This window comes from Primulina huaijiensis, chromosome 15 (assembly GCF_012295235.1).
Source record: "Primulina huaijiensis isolate GDHJ02 chromosome 15, ASM1229523v2, whole genome shotgun sequence".
Classification (NCBI taxonomy): Eukaryota; Viridiplantae; Streptophyta; class Magnoliopsida; order Lamiales; family Gesneriaceae; genus Primulina; species Primulina huaijiensis.
The window spans coordinates 22,330,795-22,358,777 of NC_133320.1; the positions used below are offsets into that span (position 1 = coordinate 22,330,795).

Sequence of the window (27,983 nt, forward strand, 5' to 3'; positions counted from 1 at the left end):
TGTAAGTTTTGTCATACTTGCGGGTATGGGAGAAAAGAAACAACTGTAATTTTATCTTGCGTGAGACTATACACATCAACGCCACATTGGTGTCGTAAAATTGTGGACTACAAGTTTACAACTAAATTTGATAACATAATCGAATTAAAATACAATTTTTCCTTTTTTATATGATTTTTGAATTATCTATTTTATGAGAATTTAAAACATATCAGATTGATAATTCACATCAAGTCACAATTGAAATGGCGAAAATTTCAAATTCATGAAATTTCCACATAAATAAAGTACCTATGGGATCCTTAGAATTCTTCTATATCAACGAAAAGGTTTAGAGAATGGAAGCAGATCCAAAGGTTAAATGAAAAACACAAGCTTCAAAATCTATAAAAATGACATTTGAAACTCCATATGATTAGATATATATTATTTTCCCATCCCCTCCAAAATGCCTTGTCGAGAAATCAAACAATGAAAGGATAACTTTAAAGTATTTAATGAGTAAAAACCTCGCATGAAACAGAAATTTCAAAGACACATTAAAAAATTATGCATCATCACCAGGCACCAGCCAGTGGGTGTCTTGAGACTATTGGGTTTGCACTCTACTGGATCCGCGCACTCGTTTCCAAATCTTCATCCACTCCACCATAGTATCAGCAGCACGAGCGAATACCGGATTAACTGGTCCCAGTTTTTCTTTTACAGACGCAGCAATCTCAGCTACACAATTTTCTGCTGTAACAGCCTCTTGAGACAATCTTACCGATTGAAAGAATGGAACCACATCTTCCATCAGCTTAACTCCATCCCACTCTTTTCTCAAACTTTCGATAGCATCGCCTCGTTCTTTTCTCCACACATAGGGAAGCCCGCTTTTCATGCCGAGCCTCAAGTGATCACAAACTACCTTAACACACATCCCACTCCATATGTCTTCCACCGTTTCCCACCTTAGCTTTCCTTCCTTCACCAACCGAAAAGCTGGAAGCATAGCTGGTCCCACCAACTCACTATTGACACCTATGTTGATTCCACTAACGGGCATCATGGTTCTTAATGGTATGGTAAGAACCGCATCGACATACCTCACATTTCTCAGATCTGGCTTTAGGACTTGAGTGGGAGCATCATAGTCTGCTAGATTGAGCCACAATCCACAGGAAAGGCCGCAGTCCACCCCATTTCTTAAGCTAAAAGGGTAGCCTCGAACAAAATCAGTTCCCTCACGGAAAGGGTCATACAGAGTATTGAAGAAAAATGGAGTAGCGGGAGTTGCGAGGTTAGTAATATGCTGGGAGACAGCATCAATTATATACCCATTGCTATCTCTAGCAGGAATACAGTCATCATCAATACAGATTACATACTTTTTACGAGACATAAGATAGCCAAAATACCGACAAGAGTATCCAGAAAAAGAAATTGCACTTGATGAAGAACCCACAACACGATCTATGTCGGGCTTTGTGTAGAGATCCATGTTAAATCCATCTGGGATTTTAAGGTCCTCTTTAAGTTCAGGATCTTTGACAATTATAAGGTGGAAGCGGGAGAAAATTGGGCTCCACTCTTCCATGAATGATGTAAGATCTGGCTGAAGGGCGCCTACCACAATATCCACCTCGTCATCTGTAATGCTAATTTGAGACATTATTTCAATAACCAAGGTAAATCGAAACGAGAGCAGATTCGTCTTCCTAATAAGGGCTAGTGTTTGGCTTCCACTTATTGCTGCACAAGGACTCGATGTCAACAGTATCAAAATTTCCCAGAGCACCCTGACACGAATTTGAAAGTCACAAAGGAGATCAAGTTAAAACTCAGAAAAAACAATTATTGCCAAATGACTCACGGGTAGGAAAAACAGGAACAGGAATATGTTGAATATTAAGAGCATCAATGACAGAGAGAATTTCTTCTTTGCCAGTGTTCAGTTTCCCAGATTTCAATGTTCTCTAACAATCAAAGAAGTTTGCACATGAATGTGCATAGAAAATAATTGCAAATAAGCAACAATGAGCGCAAGTTATTTCAGCCGTCAAACCAATAAAACAGGGATCAGACAAAAAAATATGCTTCCTTCGATCTTTTGCTTTTTTAGAAGTCAAATTCTTCTATTCTGAGGCTATAAGACAACTGATGCACTTAAAAAGTTTGCAAATATGTGACAAGACAAAATGAGAAAAAAATGAAGTTCAAACTTCAAACGAAGTTGAGGAGAATCAATTACACAAGATGCTTATCATTCAATCAATAGAACTAAACAAAGTGAGAAAAACTTCAGCACGTAACATGTGACAAAACCTATATTCAATAAAACAAGGCAAATTCAATAAGATTGTGTTTTGATGGGCAAATTCAAGTGAATTTCAAATCCACATTATAGCATCACATTAAACAACATTAATAGAAATTGTAGTCAAATCCTTCCCCGTATCAAATCCATCAATCCAACCTCAATCTAAGATTTTCCCAACCCCTTATACATTGAGGGTTGCCTTATACCAGAAACTCAACATTTATGGCATCAACTGAAGAAGTAACATCGTTCCTCAATTAATCTGAGATTTTCAATTCTCGAAAAAAGCCACCGACTCTAAAGGAAATAGTTTTTCGTTAGAACTGACAAACACTCAAAATCATGAGATAAATAAAAATCAGAAATCTCCTTAGCGATAAACCAATGAAACTTGGATATCCGGTGCATCAACAATCACTGTAGCAAAGACATATACTACAATAGATATGGGCAGACCAACAGGGGCGGTCATAAAATGTAAAGTCTGATCCATAAATCCACACAACTTGGTCCGATAACAATGCGATATAATCCGCCGGATCGAATCTCCGATCAAAATCATTCAGAAAAAAGACCAGTATAAAAACCCTAAAATCCAGAAGATCAGTGGATCGCTTCAAAACACAAACCAATCGCAAAAACCAAGACAAACCCGTTTCACAACAGTCCAAAGGGCACGCAAAAGTTCAAACAAGAAACAATCTTGCACACAAATACAACCAGCAAAAGAAAAACCGAGACGGAGTTTTAAGGGTTCATACCAGGAAGAGCTCGAGAAGAATGTGCCGAGGTAGAAAAGAGATATCGGATATATGGGCGAAGTTGTTAAGCGCAGAGTCAATGGCTAGTGAGACAAGTGTGGGCGGAGTTCTCATTCATCTATATGAATCGTTCTTTCCTCCTATTGTTGCTCGTTGTCTCCAGTTGTTATTATTCGTTGTATCGTTCTTTAGACATGGTTTCTCTACGTGTCCATCACCAAAATAGATTAAGATAACCATTTTATTAATTATTAATTTCAGACAATATACATTTAATCAATGAACGAGATATATCAATATTGTTTATATTTATAATAAAAGTAATATTTTTATATATAAAAATATTATTTACTATTAATACAAAAAATAATAATTTTTCATAAATGACTCGTAAAAAAGATGAGTCTTACAAGTGAGACCATCAAATAAAAAGTTTTTGTGTTACTATAAACACTTTGGTAATTTTAGATAGAGATGTCGATGGGGCGGGTATGGCTAAACCCAAGACCCGTCCCATGAAGAAAACTTTGACCCATTACCCGTCCCACCTCGGTTAAATATTCTTCGGACCCACCCCACCCCAAATACGAAATGGGGTCATGTAGAGCCGCGAGACCCGTTAGACCCGAATTTTTTTTAAATGAAAACTGTAATCTTCTTATCACATGACTGAATTATGAAACAAAAAAGTGTCTAAATAAAACACAATAGAAAACTAATTCATGTCTTCGACCACACTTAATAATAACAAACAAAGTAATTTCACGACGTAATGAATTACATTAAAAAAAGTTACTAGCTCCAAAAAGAGTCTTGTCATCCCCAAAAATAACTCATCAGAACTTAAACAGATCAATGTAAAATCAGCGAGTAAGCAATATTTTAGACACATTCTTCATGATCATCTTTTTCTTCATCAAGAATGGTATGACAAGTTGGTAAATTACTTGAAGAATTATCTACAAAATTAAATAGAGAAAATACATTGAAAAAATAAAATTGTACTTTAAAACCGTAAAAAAATGTAATTTAAAGAGAGAAAGTATAGTAACAAAATTAAAATGAAAGTACAGTAACAAAATAAAACGGTGATTTATTTACCTTCCACCTCACCCCACAAACCATCTTCGCGAGCATATCAATTTATATCCACATATATGGGGAGGGTATGAGGCGGGTATTATAGGACCCATGACCCGCCTCATACCCAGATGAGTCTGAAAAATTAGACTCGAGACCCGCCCCATGACCCATTTAGTATGCCCAAACCCACCCCAGATGGGGTGGGTCTATTGTGGGTCTGGGTAAAACCCGGACCCATTGACATCCCTAATTTTAGATGGATGTCCAGAACATAATTGTTCATTTGAAAACTTTTTACATTTTCTTCTTATTATCTTAATCAACATCCTATTATCCTCATATAAAAAAACTATAAGATTGTATTTGGATGGATGGATTTGAAATTCATGTGTTTTGATTAAATTTTTAATATTAACAATGAAACATTAGATAAAATCTTAAATTCATATTTATTTATTTACACATTTGTTATAAAAAAGTATAATGAATTTCAAATGCATATATTATTGAGTGAACTTGAAATTCATTTTAACTAATATGGAACATTGTATAAACATAAAATAAGTGAATTTCAAATTTATGGTTCACGAATTTGAAATTTATCAATCTAAACATAACATAATTGCATTCAAATTTACGAATTCCAAATAATATATGTTCCCCACATACTAGTATAATATAATGCTGACACAGTCCACATAGGCTGTGGCTCCAAAAATAACCAATTTCATCGACATATATGTTCATTTTCATAAAAATACGAGGAACTCAGCATGATATAATGATATTAAAATAGAGAGATAAATACTTCTAATGTAGCAATAGCACAGACTCACCTATATTTTTCTTTAAAAAATTAATATGTGGTTTTATTTCCAAAATATTGGGTATTTTTATTTAAAAAAAAAACATACATAAAAACGTGTTTGGAAATCAAACCAAAGATTAATTTTTCTTATGTTCCAACAAGAATTGTTGTACAACGTGCAGCAAAAGTAGTTCTCAGTCTGCATATAGTTAATTTGGTCTCTGTTTTCAAAGCCTTGCTACTGTAACTCAGTAATGAAGATGAAAACCCCGGCGGCGCTGCTCACCGCCAATTCGCCGTCGGCTCTCCGCTTCAACACCAAAAAGATAATTTATTCAACAAGCTCGCGATGCCTTTTCAGCCTTGCGCTCAGGTTCAAACCAGCGAGAGTACGCCTCAGAGTTTCGTGCTCATTGGAGAACACCGATTCGAAGATGGCGTCGAATGACTCTACCGAACACCTCGAAGTATTACCGGATTCTCAGCCTGGAGATGGATTGCTGAAGGTTGAAGTGAGAAATCCCAGTTTTTTAGCTAATCTAATCCCACCACCTAAATTGGGCTTCAGTGACCAAGTTTTTTTTCTCCTCGTCTTCATCGCTGGCACGGTAATCAAGTTACTTTTTTCTGTTAAAAGATTTCTGATATAATCAATGATTTCTACATGGTTTAATGCGAACCTGAAAGCGTTTTATTTGCAGACTTGTGTTGCGTTCGCTAGCCTTGTTGTTGCAGCCGTACCAACTTTGTTTGTAAGTATTGCAGCAATGTCTTTAATTTTTCTTTCAGAACACAATTCGGTATGCATTTTTCTCATTTGGGGTCGCAGTCTTTTGCTTTGAGCTATTTTTTTTAGCTTATGGCACGACATATACGCCTATTACTTGTTATTTTCATCCGTTGAAAATGTTCGCTGATGAATTACGTGGAAACGGCTGCATAACCTTACTTTCGCCTTTGAATTTTAGCATCTAATGAGCTTTCTTTTGGTGTATTTTAAGTTTTAAGGTTGTCTTTGAACGGAGGGATCTGAAATCAAGGCATTTTAAATCCAAGATTCAGATTCTTTTTATATCTTTGGATTTGTTGAATTTCAAATCCTTCCTACATGTTATACCTATGTTTTAGTCACAACGATGAATTGGAGTCATTTGAGATCTATGTGAACTCATATCGTTCAATCAAATGCAACCCAAATGTCAAAATCTCTAGCTTGTTTAATACCTTCTCCAGATGCCAGTCCGAAACTCTGGATATACGACGGGAGAGAGAGACTAAAATTTTAGTTTATACTCTTCTACATAATTGATTGTGTTTTTCAGCTTTTCTCATTAGAATTTGCCACGTTGCTGCAATAAACAATCATATCATTGGCAATAGTTCAATTGGTTGCATTTAGCACCCATGTGGAAAGGATTTTAAAACCTGCTTTTTTAAAATTGGGTATTTGAAAGATTATTGATTTTATTTATACAGGGGTTATGTGATTTTTTTGGGTTTTTATGGGGCACAAATGCCATTGAGGTGGTTGAGCATGGAAGACAATGAATAGATGAAATTCTGGCTTTGAGATGCTTAAATCTAATAAGAAAAATAATGAATGTATCAAACATCTATTATAAGGTTGTGATTGGATTAAAGGATCTGAAATTAGTGGATTTTCACTTCATCATTTATGTTTGGGTAAAAAATTGAAGTAGATATTTCAAATTCCTCATTTTGTCGATGCATTTTCCTTCCATTTTGGAAGGATTTGAAATTTTAAATCTATGAATTTCAAATTATTAGAATTCAAAGTATTTCCTCCAAATCAAATCATTTTATCCAAATGCAACATTAGAGATTATAAATGAAATAGCTTATCTTGAATGCAACCATGTGAATTTATCATTTTTATTTTTTCCTTTCTTCTTTTGTTTTCTTTTCATTTATGGTTGCCCCACATCAAATATTAGACATTGGGTTAGGGATTTATTTTCGCCTTTACTGTTGTAGGCGATGCGAAGGGCAGCGATATCTCTTTCAAAACTAGCCGATACTGCTCACGAGGAGCTCCCCGGTACAATGGCAGCGATCAGACTGTCAAGCATGGAAGTTAGTGATCTCATTCTAGAATTAAGTGATATGAGGTATATAAGTTTTTTTCGACCATGTATACGTCAAGTCTCTGGTACTTGTAGACAATCAAGTAGCTATTATAAAGTTTTCTTAAGAACTAATGTACCTCTCCAAATTGCGCCAAAAATTGAAAAGTTAAAAGCAAGCATAAATTTAGATTTACTAGTCTGGGAATAATCAAGGAATTCTAGTTAATATTGTGGATTTCGAATTTTTATGTAAAAAAAATGCATGCTTACTAGGATGGCAAAATCAATCCTGCAACCGCAGAACTTTTGATTGATCTCGCAACTGGAAAAATTTCCTTTTCAGTGTCTGAGTTTATTAATGGTAGTATCATTTTCAAATGCATATCTCGATATTTCAAGATAATTTATTATGTTTTTTCTGATTCCAGCGAAGAAATAGCAGACGGAGTGAAAAAATCTACTCAAGCTGTTCAAGCAGCAGAAGCCGGAGTTCGAAAAATAGGTTCTATTGCTCACCAACAGACTATGTGTAAGCTATTCATTTTCGGCTTCTATTTATAGTTTTTTCCTCCAAATGGAAAAAATGATTGCACTCTTTTTTGGAAAAGCCATGATCCAGGAGAGGGCTAGACTGCCAATCATCTCACTGCAACCAATGGTTTCTGGTGCTGCGAAGAAAACGTCTCGTGCTGTCAGCCAAGCCACAAAAACAATATTGAATATCATCTCACGAGGCGAGCTTAACTCAGCCGGCGAAGATGACAACCCCGTGAACAGGATAGAAAGCTGAGACATTTTTGGGAAAAAATGAAAAAGGTGAATTAGATATACTGACGCGAATGAGTAATGCTGGTACAATGCTCAACGCGCTAGATATAAGCACTGGAAAACATCTGCAAGTTCTCGACTCACGTGCAATGCGTATTCATGTATATATCTTATATTTGTCATTTTTTCTGAATTGAATAGGGAAGCTGTATTTAAATCTGTTTATGTTGCTGAATTTAGTCAGCCATCTCTAATTTGATTTTTTAATTTCTTTTAGTTTGTTTTCTTTTATTGATTCAATATTAAATCTTTTTTTTAGAGAAATTAAAATTTGCTAGTGATGACTCAATGCCCAAACTGGCTGATGATTATGTGAAAATAATTTTTGAGGTATAAGTATCCTTATTCCTTATGATATTTCTATCTATGATAAAATATTACATAAAAACGAACAGAATCTGATAAATTATTCAAGGTTCAATTCGGCATTTTATCATTAGAATTTTTGTAACAAATTTCGGATTTGAATTCGAATGTTTTTTTATAGGATCTTGATTAAGCTCAATGTTAGTGCTGATAACATCATATCCTTATGATCAGGTCCTTTGACTCCAAATTTTACAGGATTTTCGACTTTAGGGAGCCAATTCGAGATGGTCAATCTCCTAAGAATATAGAATGGAGATGAAGGGAACAAGAGAAGAGAGGAAATCTGAGAACTTTATTCAAGAACAAAGTATGAAAATACAAGTACCAATACGCTCCTTTCTTCCCCTACTCCTTTTATAGTCTTCTTCGTAATTACCCTCGACTGACTTCTTATGCTGCCTATCTTTTATTTATGAGTTATTGTCTATTTACAAGTAATGATATAATCCTCTAATTCTTCGTCACTCTTCTATTTCTTTGGCCTTGATTAATTTTGGCCTCTTCCTTTCTTGTATCAATGTTCAACCTTCATTCCCTTCTCGTTTCTTTATTTCCTTGCACCCCTTGCATGTGTATCAGATGTCCAGTCCAAGACCATATTTGTAAGAACTATGTTCAAATGAAAATCAATAAATTCCTGTATTTGCAATCAAGAACACTTGCATCACTTCGGGAGATTTTGGGGGTGTGGCTTCTATCAAGTTCTTGTCCCTTCTCGCTGCCCTCAAGTGAACCAGACATATTATAACTATTTAGTTGTTAAGATTTGAAATGCATGTGTGTGTGTGCACACGACTGGAAAATGCAGTATATTAGGATTGCACCAACCATTTCAGCCATTTTGTTTTTGTAAGCTTTGTCCAACTCTTCACAAACCACAATGATCGTGGGGCGGCCAAAGCGGGAATTGGCTACACAGAGCACTGCTATCTGCAGTATGGATTCGAAATCTATGGTGATAATATCTCCATTCATGCATGGATCCTGAAAATCTGTCAATGGTCGCCTTGTCATGTCCACGTCCTTTGCCTGGAAAAAGTTTTTGAGAATCATTGCCTTTCTAAGCTTATTAGTTTACACACATTGTGAAAGATGCATGGACAGTATATAAGCGAATTTTTCTCGTGTGTGTAGAATACCTCAACCAACATTGGACTGTGGAATATGTTAATAGGACCGATGGAGAACATACTAGGAAACAGCAGATGCATGATTCAATTTTCGTGCTAGAGGGAGGGGGAGACTCAATCCTGGGCATTTGCCACTAGGGCGTTTGATGAATCACCAAGAAATCAAGGCTTGTGTGTGCATGTTCACGGATGTGCAACTAGCTGAGTGTTGATAACAGCTACCTTTCAAATTAGTTGATCTCTTGCATTCAGGTCTAGCTCTATTACTCGTTGCCCGGATAAAAGTTGAAGCATGACCATACCAAAAACTATATATATCCACTAGCACAAGTCAGATTGGCATTAATCATGTATTCAGGATCCATGTAACCTATTGTTCCCCGAACATCTGTAAATACTTTACTTTCTTCCATTCCAATCATTTTTGCCAATCCGAAATCCGAAAGCTTTGGTTCCATTTTTTGAGTCAGAAGAATGTTTGTTAGCTCCAAATGGCAGGGAGAAATGAAAAATATTGAGAAAAATCAGATAAAGAAAAACCAAGGTCATTTGGAGAGCAGACCAATTCAGACACATCTTCTTGATAGACTTTGCGTCTTGTGCTCAGATATCTAAATATTTTGTGTATTACCTTGATGTCTCTGTGAACGATGCAACCATCTACATGGTGATGCAGATATTTAAGAGCAAACACACAATCTCTCAAGATTTTAACTCTTAATTCCCATGTTAGCTCGCCATCTTTCCCTGCTAATCATATAGAAATGATCACGCATCTGTATTTTCCACAGAAGTTCGTATGAAATATTCAAAATATTATAGCGTATACATACTCAAGAGATGTTCAGCAAGATTTCCTTTGGAGCAATATTCATAGACTAGATACTGTTTCCCATCTTCAAAGCAGCAACCGAAGAGACATGCAAGGTTCGCATGCCTGACTCTCGAAAGGCCTTCGATTTCTCTAACGAAAGAATCTGAGGTATTTGTTTGATATAACTACGTGATTGCCACTGGTTGTCCACTCGGTATCATGCCCTTGTAAACTTGCCCTGCACTACCTCTCCCTAGGTACTTCTTTTCGGGGAAAAAGTTAATCGCATTATCAATCTCCATTTTTGAGAATCTGTAGAGTGCTGAGCAAGAGGCAGTGAGGCCATTGTCCTTGAGATGTTTCATCTCTTTTTTTTCGATTTCGCATCAAGTATTTTATTAATGTGATTATGGTTGATAGCCCACCCGTCATTAATAGTATTGCTAAGAGAGCTTCTGCCAGATTATCTGATGACATTTTGAGGAAGGGTAAGATTAGTTTTTTTAAACTTAAATGTTCATATCTTTTACTGCAGCAAGAGCCAAGAGGTGACTATGAAACGAAGTTTGACTTACAGTTGCGTCTGATGCAATTCACTTGTTCTGCACATAAGCAAATGAGGAAATTTCAGATCGGCAACTAAGGGATTACCACACAACAAGACAGAAGTCGCCCCTGAATTTCTAGTTCTATCCCTCAATGAAAATACACATATGCTTGAAAATAAAATCAGAAAACAAATAGTTATCGGTTAAGATTCAAGAGTGCGGAAACATGATGCTCATTTCACCTGGTTCGACCAAAGCAGGCAAGCATCTATTGAAATCACCAATCTCAAAGGAACCATTCATTTTCTCAGCTATCACTGAGGCAATTACAGCAACTAGACAGGTAGCCTTTTCTCTATGATCACTTTTATCAACCTTCAAGTAATCTAACAACGAATTGGTTTCTTTTGATATTGCAGAGGTGCAGTTGCCACAAGCATAATCAAATGAGGAAGAGCTGAAAAGGGAACATTTTCCTGTAACATTTGTTTAATATTTGACGACTGAAGTGTAGAGCATTGGCCACTTCCTCTGTGGAAGTGCTCAAATCCACAGTTGTGAGCCGACACGTTTGGCTGTAGAGTAAACGGTCCAGAGCAGTCGTTCCAGCGATCTTTAGCAATGTAGGTATCTCCTTTTGGATTTTTAAGGGCTTGAAAGGCTAAGGCATGCAGAAAAACAAGGAGGCGTTTCGACAGCAGGTTGATTTGGGAAAGAGCCCGTTCCAGTCTTCGAGTTGTTTTTGTACTTGAGTGCACCCTCCGATCGGTTGGTAAGGGAATGCAGAGAAATTTAACCCACAAACTGCATGACACAAGTGCATACGATCAAGAAAATTGAAGGCAAGTACTTGATTCTTGAAAATAGTTTTTTCGTTAGATTATTATAAATGTATTTTGATAATTAGCAAATTGAGGAAGCCTTTAGCTTGAAGTACATAAATGACACCAAAAAAGATCATAAAAAATCACAAGAAGGAGAAAACATTATAAACCTGGACTTCCTGTAGAGGGCAATGAAAAACTTTGAACATTAGAAGAGAGTTGTGAGCATAACAAAAAGAAGATTAAATCTCAGAAATCTTTCTTTCATTTTCCTTCTTTACTAATTCGATTTAGCACGAGAAGTTCGTCACGGATTTTCAATGTTTGCGGCTGTCTTTTCAAAAACCAGTATCTTTTTTTTGGCAGAAAACATGCAAAGGATACACATTTATACAAGACATTTTCCTCATTAAAATCGAAGTTGGATAATCTTATCTATTATTTTATTGCTTAGTAATAGTCACCCCTAATACAATCAACATTTCTTGGCCATGGATGTACTATCGCATGAAAACCCGACTACATTCATGGATGCCCTCGAACTTGGCACAAAGCCTTTTATAATGCGCACATGCGTGAATGGAGAAAGTATGCGTGTTTAGTTCAAGAAAATTCGTGAAGTGACGTTCCCAAAGATGCAATTTTGACAGCCAAAAACGTGCTTAAAATTAATCATTATTTTAGTTTGTGCAATCAAATCAAATGCAAAGTGATATGTATAGTTCTGTCTAAGCTGCGGTTGGTCCATGTTGAGGAACCAAACTCTGTGGTCAAGTTATTGTTTTACATAAGATGTAATCTGAATACTAAATTAGGATGCCAAGGAAGATTTCCATGTACTTCGTTAAAAGTTTTTGACAAAGTCTCGCAACATGATCGATTATATTTCTAAAAAAATATTTTATTTTCCAATTAAAAATCCCGAAAACATCTCTTTTATTTTTAGTTCTTTTCCCAGAAGTCAATTTTCGCTACCCTTTTTAGATTTCCTATGCAATTACAATTTTCTCCCTCCAAAAAATAATTGAGTAATTTTATAATAAATAAAATAACTAAATACATGACATATTTACATTGTCCGTTGAGCGGACAATGTTGGTTACCATTTTCACGGGTTATAAATTTTCACTTTCATACACAAAATAATAATAACAAAATAGACGACAGATATTAGCTCTGTTCTCATGTTTGCGAAAGAGGTGAAAGGACACAACAAAAGACCAAAAACAGAAAAGAAACATACAAATAAATATGGAGAGGATCAAAATTGAAATCTCTGTAAACCGCAGAACATCAAGTGGTCTCATGAGAACTTCTGGACTCCGCAAACAATCCAAAGGCAAGCAAGAATCAACCTCAAAACCATGAGACAGAATCAATTCAGCAGCTGAGAAACAGCCAAATTCCCTTCGAAAAGGCCAACATAAAAATAAGAGCACACAGAAAACGTCATGACCAGTAAAATTTATGTTATCTTGGAAGGAAAACTAGACCCTTAGATTGGGCATCTAAACAGCAAAAAGCGCCTTCAAGCAGGTGACTCCCCAGAGAATTAATGTTGCCATGCTCAGCATACTGACATGCGACGGACTAAATAATCACACAGTTAACATATTCTTTGTTGCGGATACCTTGAGTTTCCCACTTGGGAATCATGAAACAAAATGTCATCGAACTTTTATCTCATAACCCAGTGTGATTTAGCATTCCTAAAGTTTGTGCTCAGCATTTGAGAGTGTTCGACACACTAATTATAACCGAAAAAGCACATGCAAATAGTTAGTTATATACAGGTTGTTTTTTCAGTGAAACAGCAAATACCGCATAGAAATGGGAAGTAAACAACTCAAATGAGAAAGATAGAGCCAAAGATCCGATAATAATTCAAGAAGGATACAGAGAAGGATACTGGTGGTGGATAAATTGCGACACCCGCGTGACTGCTTGTTTGTTCACTTGATGAAGCTAAAGGGAAACTTACTTAATATTGATCTCACAGAAGTAGAGCAATAGGAAAACATTTCAAGAAAATTTACCTCATTCTAAACAAATACACTTGCGGCAGTCAGAGCGCGAACAGCAATGAAAATTTTCATAAATGGAGATGACATCACCGACTTGACCAACCATAATCACAGGTCATCATAATTCTGCACAGGATCGTATCTGTCCTCTAACTGAATATTCTTGTCGGTTCTGCTTCTCCATCTATTCCTGTGCTCACCAATGTCTTCATTTACATCTCTGAGACCCCTGTTTATTTTGCTTTTGCCTCTGTCCCAATGCCCGCTGTTGTCTTCCTCTCTATCTCTACGATCTTGGTTTCTTTTGCTTCTCCCTCTGTCCCGATACACATCTGTGTCTTTTTCTCTATCTCTACGATCTCTGCTTGTTTTGCTTTTCCCTCTATCCCTATACTCCCTATTTTCTTCATATCCCTCTCTTTTGCGACTGCTTTGGTCACCCTCACCTCTCTCTTTTTTATGACTGTTTCGTTCATGTGGTGTTCTACTTTGGCGTGATCTTGTGGAATAACATTCTTCAAAGATTTCGACATTATCAGTCCTTTTTCCACTATCCATCTGTTCTCGCGATTGACTCCTACCATGTCTTTCCTCCCGGCTTCTTGAGTTATCATCTCTACCATGTCCAACCCTCTCAGTATTTCCATTGAAATCTCGTAAGCTGCTATGCCAACTGGAATCTCGTCTTTGAGCCAGAACCCCATCCATGAAGTCCTCTGAATCATGACGAGAGTGGAACTCGTGTCTGTTATCATGTGACTGATCTTCATAATCTTTTGTCATCTGATGATTTCTTAATCCAGAAACAACAGAAGCACTCTCATGTCTATATGAATATTCAGATGCAGATATATCTGCCTCTTCAGCTGTCTTTGACAGGCTATCAATCCCTCCAGCTTGCTTGATTTCCTCCATATATTCCTCTATAATATCCCTTATGACCTTTAAGCCAACACGAGGGAGGGAGGATAAAATTTTAGTTCAAGTTGTTCTAAATACAGTGATTTATTGATCAGAACATCAAATTGAAAGGAAATATAAACTCAAGCGAGTAGTAAAAATAAATAAATTGCTGACATAAAAAATTGGGGGTGAAATAGCAGGCATCTTTCCCTCTCTCACCTCTGCCCAGAAAAAGGTGATAATGTACATGGTGTGATTTTAGTATCTCATGTAGTTCTGGCATTGCACGGTTGCAAAGCATTCAGCCAAGCCAATTAGTCAAGATGGATTTTTTTTCCCAAAAGTAAACTTCTTTAACACAGTGATGATACCACCATGTCGAGGACAAAAATGCGAAAACCAAAATTCACCATCCCAACTCTCATACAAAAGTTTGTGTCACATCAAATGGCACAATGAACAAGAGGAGAGGAGTAAAGTTTAAAAAATAACGAAGAAAATGAAACATAAAAATCCGTACCTCTGTAGTATTTCGCTTTAATTTCTTGCCGCGATAAGACATCCTTCTGCGTTTGTAATCTCTTTCCTCAGCTAATAACTCCTCCCTTGTCTTGATTTTATTTGCATCCTAGAATATCATAGATGTAGTGAACATATGATAGGACATTAATAAATAGAAACTTATGAGTATTTATCAAAAGATACAAATGTCTTGCAAGTTGCGACATCCTGCAAACGGTATCATAAATATTACAACCATCATACTCATATCAACCATCTGATTGCATAGAATAAAAATAGACACACACGAACAACAGAACCCCTGAAAACTTTTGTAACTAACCGTACAGGAGCTGGTCATCTCACATTAAAACACACCTCACTTGACTTTCTACTAAGTTTCATACATCAACATTCTTAATCGTACAATAACATCGAAATCAGTATTGTATCTATAACCTCTTAAATGTTCATCACATGTTTCTATAAATATAATCAGTAACCTGATTGCGTGATCGCTGCCAAAGAAGCCCATCATGCTCAATTATAGGTCTGTAGTCCGATCGTCGTTGCCGTTCTTCATCAGCTATCTTGGACACATATGCATGCTCCATGTTGCTGAGAAGGAAGTAGATAACTAAGATGCTTGTTTTGAACATTATAAACTCCTAAAAGAAAATAAAAGGACCAAAAAAGAACAAGGTGTGGAAAGTGTGGCAGCTACCGGAAATCTAATAGACAGATACAACAAAGCACTCATATAATTCACCTAGGCAAAGAAAATTCGATGATAAAATTAAACACAAAGAATCTGAATCTTATAATTGGGAATGCGGGAGAAATTGAAGCTACAAGATAGTATATAAACCAACGGAAGATCTCGCATCTAATAGTGATAAATTCTCTCTATTTGAGAAAAACAGCAGGGCATTTCAATAAGGCATGTAAATGAGTACAGCATGATGTATACCGTTGGTACGCAGATAATGGTTGTGAACAGCGTAATGCCCTAATGTTGCCCTCAACCATGGAGCGCTCAAGCAATGCAGCCACAGCTGCTGCGACCTGTGAGATAAAAATCATACTGCTGCCAACAGTGCAACTGATGCTATCTCTATCATTCCTCTTCCCGTTATCCATTGGCATATTACCTCGTGTTTGCTCTTCAATTTCAACCTCAACTCTGTACAAGTCACCAGAGTCGGCATCTTTTCCCTCAACAGGAAATAATGAAGCATTCGAGGAAGACTCCATTATACATTCTTTAAACACATCAAGGGTGAAAAATTTCCCACTTGCTTCACCATACAATATACCAAACTGTGAAGCTAACCACATTAACACATTAAACAAAACCGGGCACTCGTATCTCTGGTTACCCAAACCCAATGACTCGTCCTCAGATATAATTTCTACATCACTAAACAGAAACCCTGCCAACCCAAAAGCTTCCCTCATGATCGCCTTCAAACAAAACTTAACCAACCAAATCATATGATCTCGCATGTAAAAATCAATTATCACGCCATATTTAGGAGAATTTACAACAACCCAATCATGTAAACGCAACAACATACAACCTTGCAGCCTCAGAATGGCACGCAAAACTCTAAAAGAGTACGTAGACGGAAAAACCCCACCAGCCCACCCTTGCAGTTCATTCTGAATTGCCCATATCTCAGATGGAAGAAACCCAATATCATCTACCGATAAACCAACTGCTAGTGCATCCTTGCAATCCTCATTGAAGTTAGCACACTCGATATACAAAACCCTAGGCAAAGTAAGCGATGGAGGCGGCGGAATGGAATGGTCATTGTTAACCAGGACAACAGGGCCAGGACAGCTCTGGTAAAAGAAATTGTTGACAGGGCTATTATGATCGAAATAGCTTTCAAGTGAGAAGCAGAGCTCAGATGAGTTGCTTGGGAAATGAAATTCAGAGGAGGGCGGTGCGTTAAGGGTGCCGGGGTAGCGGAGGGTGCGCGGAAGAGAGACGGAGGAAGGGCAGCGGAGGTAGTGAGAGAAGAGGGATGAAGGAGGGACGTGGTGTGTGGGATTGAATGGGCAAGGGAGGAGGGCGTCGGTGGAGGCGGGGGTGGTGGGGACAGAGAGGAGGGTAGTTGTGGAGAGGTCGATAAGGGAGGTGAGTGTGGAGAGAGCTGTGGACAGGGAGGGTTTTGGGTTGTGTACGTGAGACTGGGTGAGCGGCGGCAGTGGAGGAAGGGCCGTAGCCTGCGGCGGCGGGTTCATGCCGGAGAATGTTTCGCATGCATACAGCCGGGAAAATTAAGTACAAGTAAAATAGAGAAACTGAATTTTTTAATAGGGCTTGGAAAATCGGGCCTTTGTTTAACAAAAGGTTGTGTCCAAATAAATGGTTGGGCCTGCAGTGCCTCCGTTGTAAATTGTTGGTTGTTTTCTATACTATATATTAAATTTGATATATTTAGATTAAATAATTTTTGATGTCATGATATATTTTAATAATTATATATAATATTTGATATATTTAGATTAAATAATTTTGATGTCATGATATATATATAGTTTGAGACATTAACTCACTTTTAGTTTCATTGTCTATATAATAATTATGTATATTAATAAAGTTTTAAAGCTATATTGCAAGTCACATGAAAAGTTAGCGGGGAGAGTTTGTTTCTTAAACATCAAGTTGTACGATCAATTTCTATTTAGATCTTTTTTCCTCTTTATTTTTTTTAATTCATATATCAAAATGCAGCGTAATCCATCATTATTTCTTATAATTACATTTTGATTCTCATTTAAATATAAACTAAATGAATTATAAAAAATATTATACAAGCACACAACGCGTCTGTCAGTGCATTAATATATAAAATTTTGATATGTTACTCATTTATCGTGTCCACCTATAAGGTGATACTCACACATTGGATGTGATGAAAAATATCAAAATTGTGCAACCAATGCGTATTATCAACTTATAGATAGACACAATAAATGAACAACATTTTTTTTTGGTTATTCCAAAGTAGATCACGTCATTTTTATCTTCAAAAACAAAACTATTGTTGCACAAATATAAAGTCTTGGAGGCCACATTTGATTTTCAAGAGATCAGCGTTCATGTGTGAAATGCTTACAAGAAAATTAAGTTGTTTAACGAGGGGAGCATGGCAAACCAATGAATGTGTGTCACCACTGGTTATATATGATTACCAGGAGAATGGCAAGCCAATGAATGTGTGTGTCACCACTGGTTAAATTGTTGGGGATAGTGTCCTTAAAGCATTGTAATAAGCTATTTTTTTATTATTAATATAGCGACATTTATTATTGAACATCTTTGTATGAAAATGTTATTGTCATGAATATCATAGCAAAATCTCTAGTTTATTGGACGTAACCATAATTTTAGTATATATAAGAGTTATATATACAAATAGATTAAAATTATGGATAATAAACTTAAATTAAGTTCGTGATGAATTAATTAAAGCAGGGATATTTAATTAAAGCATCACTAATGCGGCCCATGAACATTATGAATGTGATCGTCTTCTCCGGATCGTCGATGTTAGGACATCTAGATGGGAGCATTTATATATAATATGATTATGTACGACTTGGACCGATTTAATTAATCATTTCATAATAAATTACGTTGTTACTATAAAGTTCCAATTAAAACATAAAGATGATCATATATGGAGAAATCTCAATCCTGAAGTGATATAAACTCTTGTTCATTTCAATATGATTCTTAATTTGCTTGTTTAAAGTTTGCGATTGTGCATTCTTAATACTTGCATTTTAGATTTATATTTGAAATGAATGGCTGGGAATATGAATTCACAGACATGGAATCCATTCCTTCTTGCGAGAAGTAGAGAGACGATTCTCTCATTTGTTAATTCTGGAACTGAGTGTTGGCCCGACTAATTTATAATTAAGTTATAAATTGAATCACTCATTAGTGAATTAATGGTAAATGAGGATAAGAAGTAACTGAATAGGTAAACGAAAAATTCCTAGCTTCAGTTACGAATTGTCTATGGAAGATTAATCCATATGTAATGATTATATCAATTAACTACTCAATTTTGTAGAGTAAGATATTCTATAATGAAGAAGAGTGCAATTTCATATTTTTAGTGGAGTAATTATGAAATTAATAAATTAGATAAATTAATTAAAGAGTTTAATTATTTATCCAATTTATTGGAGCTTCTAATTATGGGTCCATGATCTCCGATGCGCCTTTCCAAATTAATGACGAGCTAGAAATGCAATTAGAAATCATATTTTCATAACTTCAAATGCTTGGAGATAAATATAACTAATTATGATATATTAATTATATTAAATCATAATTATGAGATAATTATAGATTTGGATTAGCATGATAATACTCAAAAGTTGTTGATAATATCTTTAATTTATTGTGAATAAAGTTTAGATATTATTTAATATCTAAAAATAAGTTAGAATGAGATTCTANATGCAATTCCATATTTTTAGTGGAGTAATTATGGAATTAATAAATTAGATAAATTAATTAAAGAGTTTAATTATTTATCCAATTTATTGGAGCTTCTAATTATGGGTCCATGATCTCCGATGCGCCTTTCCAAATTAATGACGAGCTAGAAATGCAATTAGAAATCATATTTTCATAACTTCAAATGCTTGGAGATAAATATAACTAATTATGATATATTAATTATATTAAATCATAATTATGAGATAATTATAGATTTGGATTAGCATGATAATACTCAAAAGTTGTTGATAATATCTTTAATTTATTGTGAATAAAGTTTAGATATTATTTAATATCTAAAAATAAGTTAGAATGAGATTCTAATTTATTTTGATAAGATCCTAAAAATCTTATAACTTTTAAAAAGAGTTTTAAAATACCTAAGATAATACAATTCAAACCAACTTCAAATGCTTGGAGATAAATATAATTAATTATGGGATAATAATTATATTAAATTATAATTATGAGATAATTATAGATTTGTATTAGTATGATAATATTCAAAAGTTATTGATAATATCTTTAATTTATTGTGAATAAAAAATTTAGATATTATTGAATATCTAAAAATAAGTTAGAATAATATTTAAATTTATTTTGATAAGATCCTAGAAATCTTATGATTTTTTTAAAAAATTTTAAAAGACTTAAAATAATACAATTCAAACAAAGTCAAATTTTTTGGCCCTATCCTAAATAAAGTGGCCGATTTTTTGAAATCACAATTAGATTTGGACTATTGGTTTGAATAATTATAAATAAGATCTTAGATGGTCTTTTGAAGAGAAAAATCCATTGGATTATAAGAACTTCTCCGTCGCTGTTTTTTCTCTATTTTTCATGAGTTGAAAATATAGTAGAGAATAAAAATAAAAACTTTGATTTCTAGTATTGGCATTTTTGAGTGCCCACACTCTCTCGTTGATAGAAATAATCATATTGGAATGCTGTGATTTCTACGCATCTCAAATTCACGAAAAAGAAAAGGAGGAAAACTACAAAAGGTTAGATTTTCTAGTAAATTATTTTGTTTAAATTCATCATTAATTTATATCATATGCTCGATTATAATTTATGAATTTATGTAATAGCTTCTACTGTGTTTCGATTTGATCGAAACTAAATTTTTATAGCCATAATTTTTCCGGAGGCTATATAAATAATCCAACATAAATATGATTCTATGATAAATACAAGTGTATATAATTCCATTCCATCCCATTCATAGATGAATAGCAGCTCGATCAATAGGGGGTTTCTCCAACTCGGTACAATGTTCAACCAGCCTTTTGACCATCGTGTTTGGTACTTTTATCTACCCTTGGCCTGATTATCCAACTCGTCCCAGCCACCAAAATCTCGCTCGGCTGAAACATTACTTGAAGCCACCCACGATGTGTAATCCCCTGATCTCTTCTGCGGACGGGTGCGAGTAGTCGTTCCTTTTGTCTTTCTTGGTCCTGAATTACTTGTAGCTCTAGCAGGTGTTTTTTTCTTGCTCTTCGACTTTGTTCTCGAGGCACGAGAGGACCTTTTCCACAATGTCTCTGTTATGAAAGAAAACACTGACTGGGCAATCGGTAGAGCTAACGCCATGAAGATCGAATCTGTTCCGGTTCCGGTTCCTAGCACAAGCGAAGTGATTACTGCTGGTATCATCCACCCAACAGATCGTAACACCTGAGATCATAATTTGAAAAAAAAAAATTGGTTCGATGTGGCAATCTTTCTGTTACTCTTCAAATATCTAAGTTCTGCCCTCTATCAAGCAAATTTTTACAACTTCATAAGTTTCCCATAAGCCTTGGATTCAGTCCTGGACTTGAGATTGAGCCGTGGACTCACCATCGTAAAGTAAGATTTCCTCGAGACAAACTTACACCAAATGCAGAAACATAAAAGGTTATTCTTTGGCAAAATTTCGAATTCATTCCAAACTATTGAAAAAGCAAAAGAATTCCACACAAAAAACAGTACCTTAGAAATCCATTTAAAGCCGATAGAAGCTTCTTGAACCCCAAACCCTACATCTCCCTCTTCTACTTCATCATCATCATTTTTTCCATTAAAATCATCAGACCACCAAACCCTCTTCTTCGCGGCGTTCTTAAACCCGAACTCACCTCCGTCATCATAGTCTTCCGTCAAATATGCGTCACTAAGCCTGGACCGTTGGTTGAGATTTACATTCGCGTCCAGATTCCACCGTGAACCGCCGCTACGCCCGCCAGAAAAACAGCGCCAAATGATGAGATTTTTCACAGATATTTCTTGAAGATAATTACGTGAAGTTGCAATGGGGAAGAGATTGAGGAATTGGAAGGCTTTAGACCCACCCATCAAATTCCAGTAAAATGCGACATTATCCTCTTAGACTATACTACTGCCAAGTTAAAATTTCAAATAAAGTTTTTCCCATTTTTTTAAAAAATGCGTTAATTACCCATTTAATTGTTTAAAACACTATTAACTATAATAACATATATTTTTAAAGAAATTACTCAACTTTCTTATAATGCATTTCTTTTAAGTTTGTCAGATTTAAGTTTTAATTCATCTTTTTTTTTTTTTTTTGAAGCAACTCAACATTCACAATGAAAAAACTAAAATTACAAAAAAACTAAAAAGATACATGATTACATTTCATGATATAGTGAAGGAAAAAAAAAGCAAATTACAATTTTTTTCATTTTATTATCATGTTTGTCTCACCATTGTATAACTCAATATCATGCCAATTTTAAGGTATATTTAATCAAGTTTTTTTTTTTAAAAGATAAAACTACAGAATCTAAAATCTAATCTCAATTTATTCAAAATGATTTTGAATCATTCAACATGTTTAAAGTCTTCCGCTAAATTATAATCCACTAGAGCCTGTGTGTCTTTGCTCTGAAGCAAGTTCAGGACGAATACTGATGACATCAACAAGAAAGATTCGTCTGCACAAGTCCAAAGTAGCATATGCTTCAAGTTCCAACTGAATAGTCTGTGCATTTTTTGTTGCCGGTGAATTTTCCACAAGTTTTTCCATACAAGCACGAGACGATCTGTGTCACCAGTAATCCCCACAGGAGCATAACCCATCTTTAAAATGATGGAACCTACTTGAATCCCTGACGGTGATCTCCCTCAGGACAACTTTGGAAATCGCTTTTATCGCAGCATGGCAATCGAAACAAGCTCTTAAATTCTTTAGTACAAGTATAGGTGATCCATCTGGTGTACTGAGTAGTGCAAATGCAATCGCTAACCTCTCGCTGTGATATTTCAGTGACTCAGCTTTTATTTCGTCATCCACATTTTGAAGGCTGCAACTTAGGTCAGGCTTATAGCCTTCCTCTTCCATCCGCTTCTCCAAAGAGTTTATCTTTTTTCTTATATCCTCATTAAGCGGGTGAGTCCTATCATTAGCAGTGAATACATGAACCTTACGTTGAATTTCAACCCAACTATAAGCTGGGACCTTATGAACTCCTCGTTCTCTCATGGCCTTCTTTACCTTTGCCACCTGTTGCCAATCGCCTGCCTCGGCATAAATATTCGACATGGTGACATAGGCAGCAGCGTCTCTGAGCACATCCATGTTAAAAAGTTCATCAGCAGCTCTCTTAGCAAAATCTTGATTCTTATGGATCCGACATGAATTTAAAACGGATGACCAAATAATTTCATCAGGCTCGAATGGCATTTGAGCCATGATTGTCTCAGCTTCATTGAAACGTCCCCTTCTACAGAGCACATCAACCAAAGATGCATAGTGATCTTTTCTCGGAACAAGTTTATGAGTCTCAGTCATTGAAATGAAATACTGTAATGCTTCATCAACAAGCCCGCCGTGGCTGCAGGCTCTTAAAACACAAAGGAAGCTAACCTGATCTGGACTAAGACCTGATTCTACCATCTCCTTGAAAGACCTCATTGTCGATTTGCCATCTCCGTTTTGGGCGTATGCTGAGATCAATGCATTCCAAGAAACAGTATTCCGGTCAGGCATCTCTTCAAAAATCACAACAGCATCCTTTATGGATCCACATTTTCCATACATGTCAAGCAGTGCACTGCCACAAAAAACATTAGACATAAATCCAGTTCTTGTTATGGAAGAGTGCAACTGCTTCCCCAGTGAAAGCAAAGCCAAGTTTGCCGAGGCTCGAAGAGTACTTGCAAAAGTAGCTTGGTCCCCAGATACATTGTATTTTCTCATTTCATTGAACGATTTAAGGGCTTCGTCATTTAGCCCTTTCTGAACATAAGCTGATATCATGGCAGTCCATGGAACAGAGCTTTTGTTGACCATCTTTCCGAAAATAATATTGGCTTCATCAAATCTGTCACATTTGGCATACATGTCAACGAGAGAATTCGCAACTTGAATTTCCGAATCAGCTCTTGTCATGTATGCCTGAGAGTGGATTTGTCTTCCCAATTCCAAGTCTTGTCGATTTGCAGCTACACTCAACAAAGTTGCAAAAGGAAAATTTCTTCGGTCGAACTCGGATAACCTCAACTCAGCGAAGAGACTCATAGATTCTTCCAGTTGTCCATTCCAGGCATAACTTGTTATCATAATATTGTAAGAAACTCCATCCAACTGCGGCATGTCATCAAAGAATTTTCTCATGTCATCTATATAATCGTGTTTCGAATATACATCAAGTAATGCATTGCCAACAAATATATCTTGGACACAGTTGGTCTTGATCACTAATCCATGGATCTGATGCCCAGGGGTAATACTATCGAACCCAATACAGGCATGCAAAAGTGCTGCAAAAGTGAAATCAGAAGGCCTAAAGCCATGAAATTGCATTTCCAAAAAGAGCTTCATTGCCTTTTCATTTAGCCCTTCTTTTGAACACCCAGTGATAACCGTGTTGAAAGTAACAGTATCTCGTATACTCATGTCCTTGAATAGATGAAAAGCTAAATCAAGGTTTTGACATTTACAATAAGAATCTAGCAAAGAGTTACAAACTTTAAGGGCCGAGTCAAATCCTAATTTATGAATTTGGGTATGAACTTGAAACACATCTTTCTTGGTCACTGTTTCATCACAGCCTGATAAAAGAGCTATGATGGTGACATAATCAGGCTTCATCCCCATCCTACGCATCTCAATATAAAGATTAAAAGCTTCATGGGGTTGCTTGTTTTGTGAATATGCACCAATCAATATCGTCCAAGACACTGCTGTTCGATCATCCATTTTATCGAACATCTCCCTAGCATAAGAAAGATTGCCTGACTTCAGGAAACAAGAAATCATCATGTTTACCGAACATGTATTTTTTCGAGGCATTTGATCAAACATTTGGCTTGCCTCAAATATCTGGGACCTTCTGAGTAAGTTCTTCAGATGGAAATTGTGGCGACAGATCTCTGGGTTAAATGCTGTTTTAATGATTCGGGCGTCAACCAAATTCTTCATGTCATTCTTGCTGCAAATTTTCATACCCTCAGTTGAACTTTGTATTAAAAGAAACAGCTGGTGAAAGAATAACAGGAGAGCAGTGAGAAGGGAAATAGAACCATAATAGTCAATAATTGTAGACCTGTTCGTATGGTAGAATTGCTTTATAGTAACAATGATTTTATGCCATGGATTTGCAGCCTTAAAGTTGTTCATGTTGCTAAATTGAATCTGTGGATAGGAAGAAAAGGAACAAAGTTTTAAGGTGCTCAAGAAGACAGAGGGTGAACAACTGAGATATAAAAATTAAAAAACAAGGTGGTTTTATCTACCTTGCAGCGAAAACAGCCTCCGTGAATATCTTAGCCGAGGTCCACAGCCCATGGTTAGCCTAAAAGTAAAGTCCAAGCCAGAAAAAAGATCAAAGACCCGCACTTCATATAAGGAACAAACAAGATGGAAATAGCAAAAAAATTTAAACAAGACTCCCAGTAAAAGAATACAAACTATGGAGCCAAGCCTTTATAAATCCAAAATAATACCAATTAATAGCACCAAATAAAACCTAAAATGATGTTAGTAATGTCTAACAAGATTTAACATAATTTTTGGGAAATTTGAAAGGAATGTACCCTATGTAGGAACGAAAAAGAAGACATGTATGGAACAGTTTTCCCTTTTAATGGCTTGAATCCAAGACAACACCAACACCAACACCAACACCAACACCGACTTACTATGGAAGGTATACGTTAGCATAAAGAAGTAGCATTATAATGTATTAGCTTATCAAGAGTTTCCAAAAGATGAGGAACGGAATTCAGAATTTGCAAAACTAGCGATATGGGTAAACTTCTGCGTGAACAATAAGCAAACAGATGGTATTTCTTTTCAAAGAGTATTTTAACTAATCAATATACGGTAGGAAAAATATACTCTTCTTCTAATGACAATGCCTGGGTGAAAAAGCAATAGTTGCCAAAAGTCACATTTTCATGGCGCTCTAGTGGGAATTGTTAAAAAATTGGCTGAAGAAACAAATTCTTTAATCTAAATGAATTGCAGCTGAGTTTGGGTTTCCTTAGTAAATTCGACAGGTACTTTGAAAAAATGGGGGAATTTAAGGCTCGAGAAAAGTAAAAAGCCCTTTTTTACATCATTGCTAATAATATGATGATAACCTACAGCAGATATTCACCTACCTTACATTGCTTCACCGCCCTTGAAATATGCTACTAAATACATTGATAAGGAAAAAACTGTAACAGCAACAATAATTTTTTTAAGATACAAGTTCCTCATTTATTTGAGGTAGCCACTGAAACACCTTTTTCTTTGCATCATCCTCTCCTGTATCATACTATAAAGGTGTCTACTGCCAAAACTCACTCCTACCATGTAGTAATGAATAAACTGCAGAAAGCACAAAACTATGGCATCGTTAAACTGCAGAATGCATAAAAAAGGATAAAACGAAATGCATCAATCATTTGAAACAAGTAGAAAACCAGACGCTATTTTGTAGATTCAGTCATGATCAATTTGAAAAGCAGATGAGCCAAGTTACAGACTTTTCGGAGTTGTTGGTAGTTAGGTTTTCTATATAGGTTAAAATCACTGAATTTGAGAACTACGTTTTTAGCGAACAATCACTTTAATAGGGGTGATCAATATTGATCATTAAATTGAGGCATACTCGTAGAAAGTAATCGTAAGCCAGAAACTGTCTTGGTTGTCTACACCAACTCCATTCGTGACTCCAACACACCCCAACCTGCATAACCAAATTCAGTCACTTCATGTGCACCAAACAATATTAGATGAAGAAACAACACACTGGTACACACAAGTTTAGCAACCCACTACTTCAGGCACTAGGGCTAGCTATTTGTAAAGGAGATATCTATCATTATCCTCGGGTTTCTGTGTGTCGATTGTCAAAGGCACCAAATTAAACTTGACCGGTTTTCTTGTTGATCGAAGGATCGGATATCGTATCAGGTGTCTATTGACTATTGGTTGCAAGAGCAAGGTAGGGCGTCCAAAGATTATTTTGCATGCATCAGGTTGCATTCGTCAGAGAGGTCACTGGATGAAGCACAAATTCGGTATAACGACTTACTGCACATGCTCGAACCAAATTTGCAACCATTGAAGATTTTCATCGACATTAGTGTTACTGAGCTATCAAATTTGATGTGAAACAAATATCGATTCGTAGGCCAAGACGTCCACCTGAAGCAGTTACTCGGGCAAATTTTTATTTTCCCATTTTGTCATCTCTACTCCACGCTCCACCTTCAGGACAGTGTGGTCGTGTCAGACCACTCGCCACAATTAATACGAGCAAAAAAAAATGCAGCAAAAATTGAAACTTCAACGGAATGTAAACTCCTCAATTGCCCAATCACACACAATAAACCCCAAATAAAGTTAAGTAAGGATCAAAGCGCAAAATGAACTTTTTGTTTTACCATTTTCTTCAATGTAGAAGCTTCAAACAATGTTTCTTGGTTTGAAACCATTTTTTCCCGGCTATACATTAGCACATAAACAAGAAATTAACACAAACTTTTATCATCATCAAATAATACATACGAACGTAAATAAGGAGCGAAATCACAGTTTTTGGAGGGAGATGACTGAAGCTGAGCCTGTGCCAGAACAGCAGAAAAACTTTTTGGTGCGACACACAAGAAAAAACTCCTCGCTGCAGATATGTAGGTTACAGACTCGAGTCCGACCCCAATAATCCGGTCCGGACCGTTTTGATAATGGGTTGCTTTTCTAAACAAACACGCTTTTTTTTATGAGTTTCATCCTAAAATCGCCGGAAGATATTCTCGAGTCACGAGAACTCGTGTCACCGTCTCATGAAATATTTTTGATTAATCTGACTAAAAATATCACTTTTACAATTACAGTTGTCAAACGGGCCAACTCATAGTAGAACGGACCGACTTGCCATTCGGGCTGGTAGAAAATCCTAAACCCAACACAATATAGGTGTGAGTTGACAAAGCAGCTCACGGGTCGACCCACAAAAAATAAAAA

At 36.0% G+C, this 27,983-nt stretch overlaps 5 protein-coding genes and 1 pseudogene across 15 annotated transcripts; 1 reads left to right on the forward strand and 5 right to left on the reverse strand.

Moving 5' to 3' along the window:
* Window positions 1-362: 362 nt before the first annotated feature.
* On the reverse strand, window positions 363-3,260 carry LOC140958960 (probable UDP-arabinopyranose mutase 5). 3 transcript variants are annotated; one of them, XM_073416613.1, is made up of 3 exons: window positions 3,064-3,260; window positions 1,852-1,958; window positions 363-1,640 (listed from the first exon to the last, which is right to left on the reverse strand). In XM_073416613.1, the coding sequence occupies exons 1-3, from the start codon at window positions 3,175-3,177 to the stop codon at window positions 590-592; spliced, it is 1,272 nt and encodes a 423-aa protein (XP_073272714.1). In that variant the 5' UTR covers window positions 3,178-3,260; the 3' UTR covers window positions 363-589. The 3 variants fall into 3 exon arrangements, with proteins under 3 accessions (XP_073272714.1, XP_073272712.1, XP_073272713.1); XM_073416611.1 differs by lacking the exon at window positions 1,852-1,958 and having other exon boundaries at window positions 363-1,781; XM_073416612.1 differs by lacking the exon at window positions 3,064-3,260 and having other exon boundaries at window positions 363-1,781; window positions 1,856-1,958.
* A 1,863-nt stretch (window positions 3,261-5,123) lies between these two features.
* Window positions 5,124-8,085, forward strand: LOC140958464 (uncharacterized). The gene is made up of 5 exons (XM_073415910.1): window positions 5,124-5,562; window positions 5,656-5,706; window positions 6,950-7,083; window positions 7,470-7,570; window positions 7,650-8,085. The coding sequence occupies exons 1-5, from the start codon at window positions 5,209-5,211 to the stop codon at window positions 7,829-7,831; spliced, it is 822 nt and encodes a 273-aa protein (XP_073272011.1). The 5' UTR covers window positions 5,124-5,208; the 3' UTR covers window positions 7,832-8,085.
* Window positions 8,086-8,285: 200 nt separating this feature from the next.
* On the reverse strand, window positions 8,286-11,553 carry LOC140959417 (probable receptor-like protein kinase At5g18500; annotated as a pseudogene).
* Window positions 11,554-13,360: 1,807 nt separating this feature from the next.
* Window positions 13,361-17,300, reverse strand: LOC140958317 (U11/U12 small nuclear ribonucleoprotein 48 kDa protein-like). Of its 2 annotated transcripts, XR_012171767.1 has the most exons (5): window positions 15,953-17,300; window positions 15,486-15,600; window positions 15,002-15,109; window positions 13,591-14,520; window positions 13,361-13,519 (listed from the first exon to the last, which is right to left on the reverse strand). XR_012171767.1 is itself a non-coding variant. In XM_073415732.1 (4 exons), the coding sequence occupies exons 1-4, from the start codon at window positions 17,233-17,235 to the stop codon at window positions 13,687-13,689; spliced, it is 2,340 nt and encodes a 779-aa protein (XP_073271833.1). In that variant the 5' UTR covers window positions 17,236-17,300; the 3' UTR covers window positions 13,521-13,686. The 2 variants fall into 2 exon arrangements, 1 of the variants encoding a protein (XP_073271833.1); XM_073415732.1 differs by lacking the exon at window positions 13,361-13,519 and having other exon boundaries at window positions 13,521-14,520.
* A 3,388-nt stretch (window positions 17,301-20,688) lies between these two features.
* LOC140959703 (uncharacterized) lies at window positions 20,689-21,883 on the reverse strand. Its single transcript, XM_073417684.1, has 2 exons — window positions 21,494-21,883; window positions 20,689-21,196 (listed from the first exon to the last, which is right to left on the reverse strand). Exons 1-2 carry the CDS (start codon window positions 21,854-21,856, stop codon window positions 20,828-20,830), a joined length of 732 nt encoding a protein of 243 aa, XP_073273785.1. The 5' UTR covers window positions 21,857-21,883; the 3' UTR covers window positions 20,689-20,827.
* Window positions 21,884-22,245: 362 nt separating this feature from the next.
* LOC140960508 (putative pentatricopeptide repeat-containing protein At2g01510) lies at window positions 22,246-27,713 on the reverse strand. 8 transcript variants are annotated; one of them, XM_073418798.1, is made up of 6 exons: window positions 27,404-27,713; window positions 26,626-26,703; window positions 26,257-26,342; window positions 25,262-25,320; window positions 25,072-25,160; window positions 22,246-24,957 (listed from the first exon to the last, which is right to left on the reverse strand). In XM_073418798.1, the coding sequence occupies exons 5-6, from the start codon at window positions 25,143-25,145 to the stop codon at window positions 22,572-22,574; spliced, it is 2,460 nt and encodes an 819-aa protein (XP_073274899.1). In that variant the 5' UTR covers window positions 25,146-25,160; window positions 25,262-25,320; window positions 26,257-26,342; window positions 26,626-26,703; window positions 27,404-27,713; the 3' UTR covers window positions 22,246-22,571. The 8 variants fall into 8 exon arrangements, with proteins under 8 accessions (XP_073274899.1, XP_073274898.1, XP_073274902.1 ...); XM_073418797.1 differs by lacking the exon at window positions 26,626-26,703 and adding an exon at window positions 27,178-27,227; XM_073418801.1 differs by lacking the exon at window positions 26,257-26,342.
* Between the last annotated feature and the right edge of the window lie 270 nt (window positions 27,714-27,983).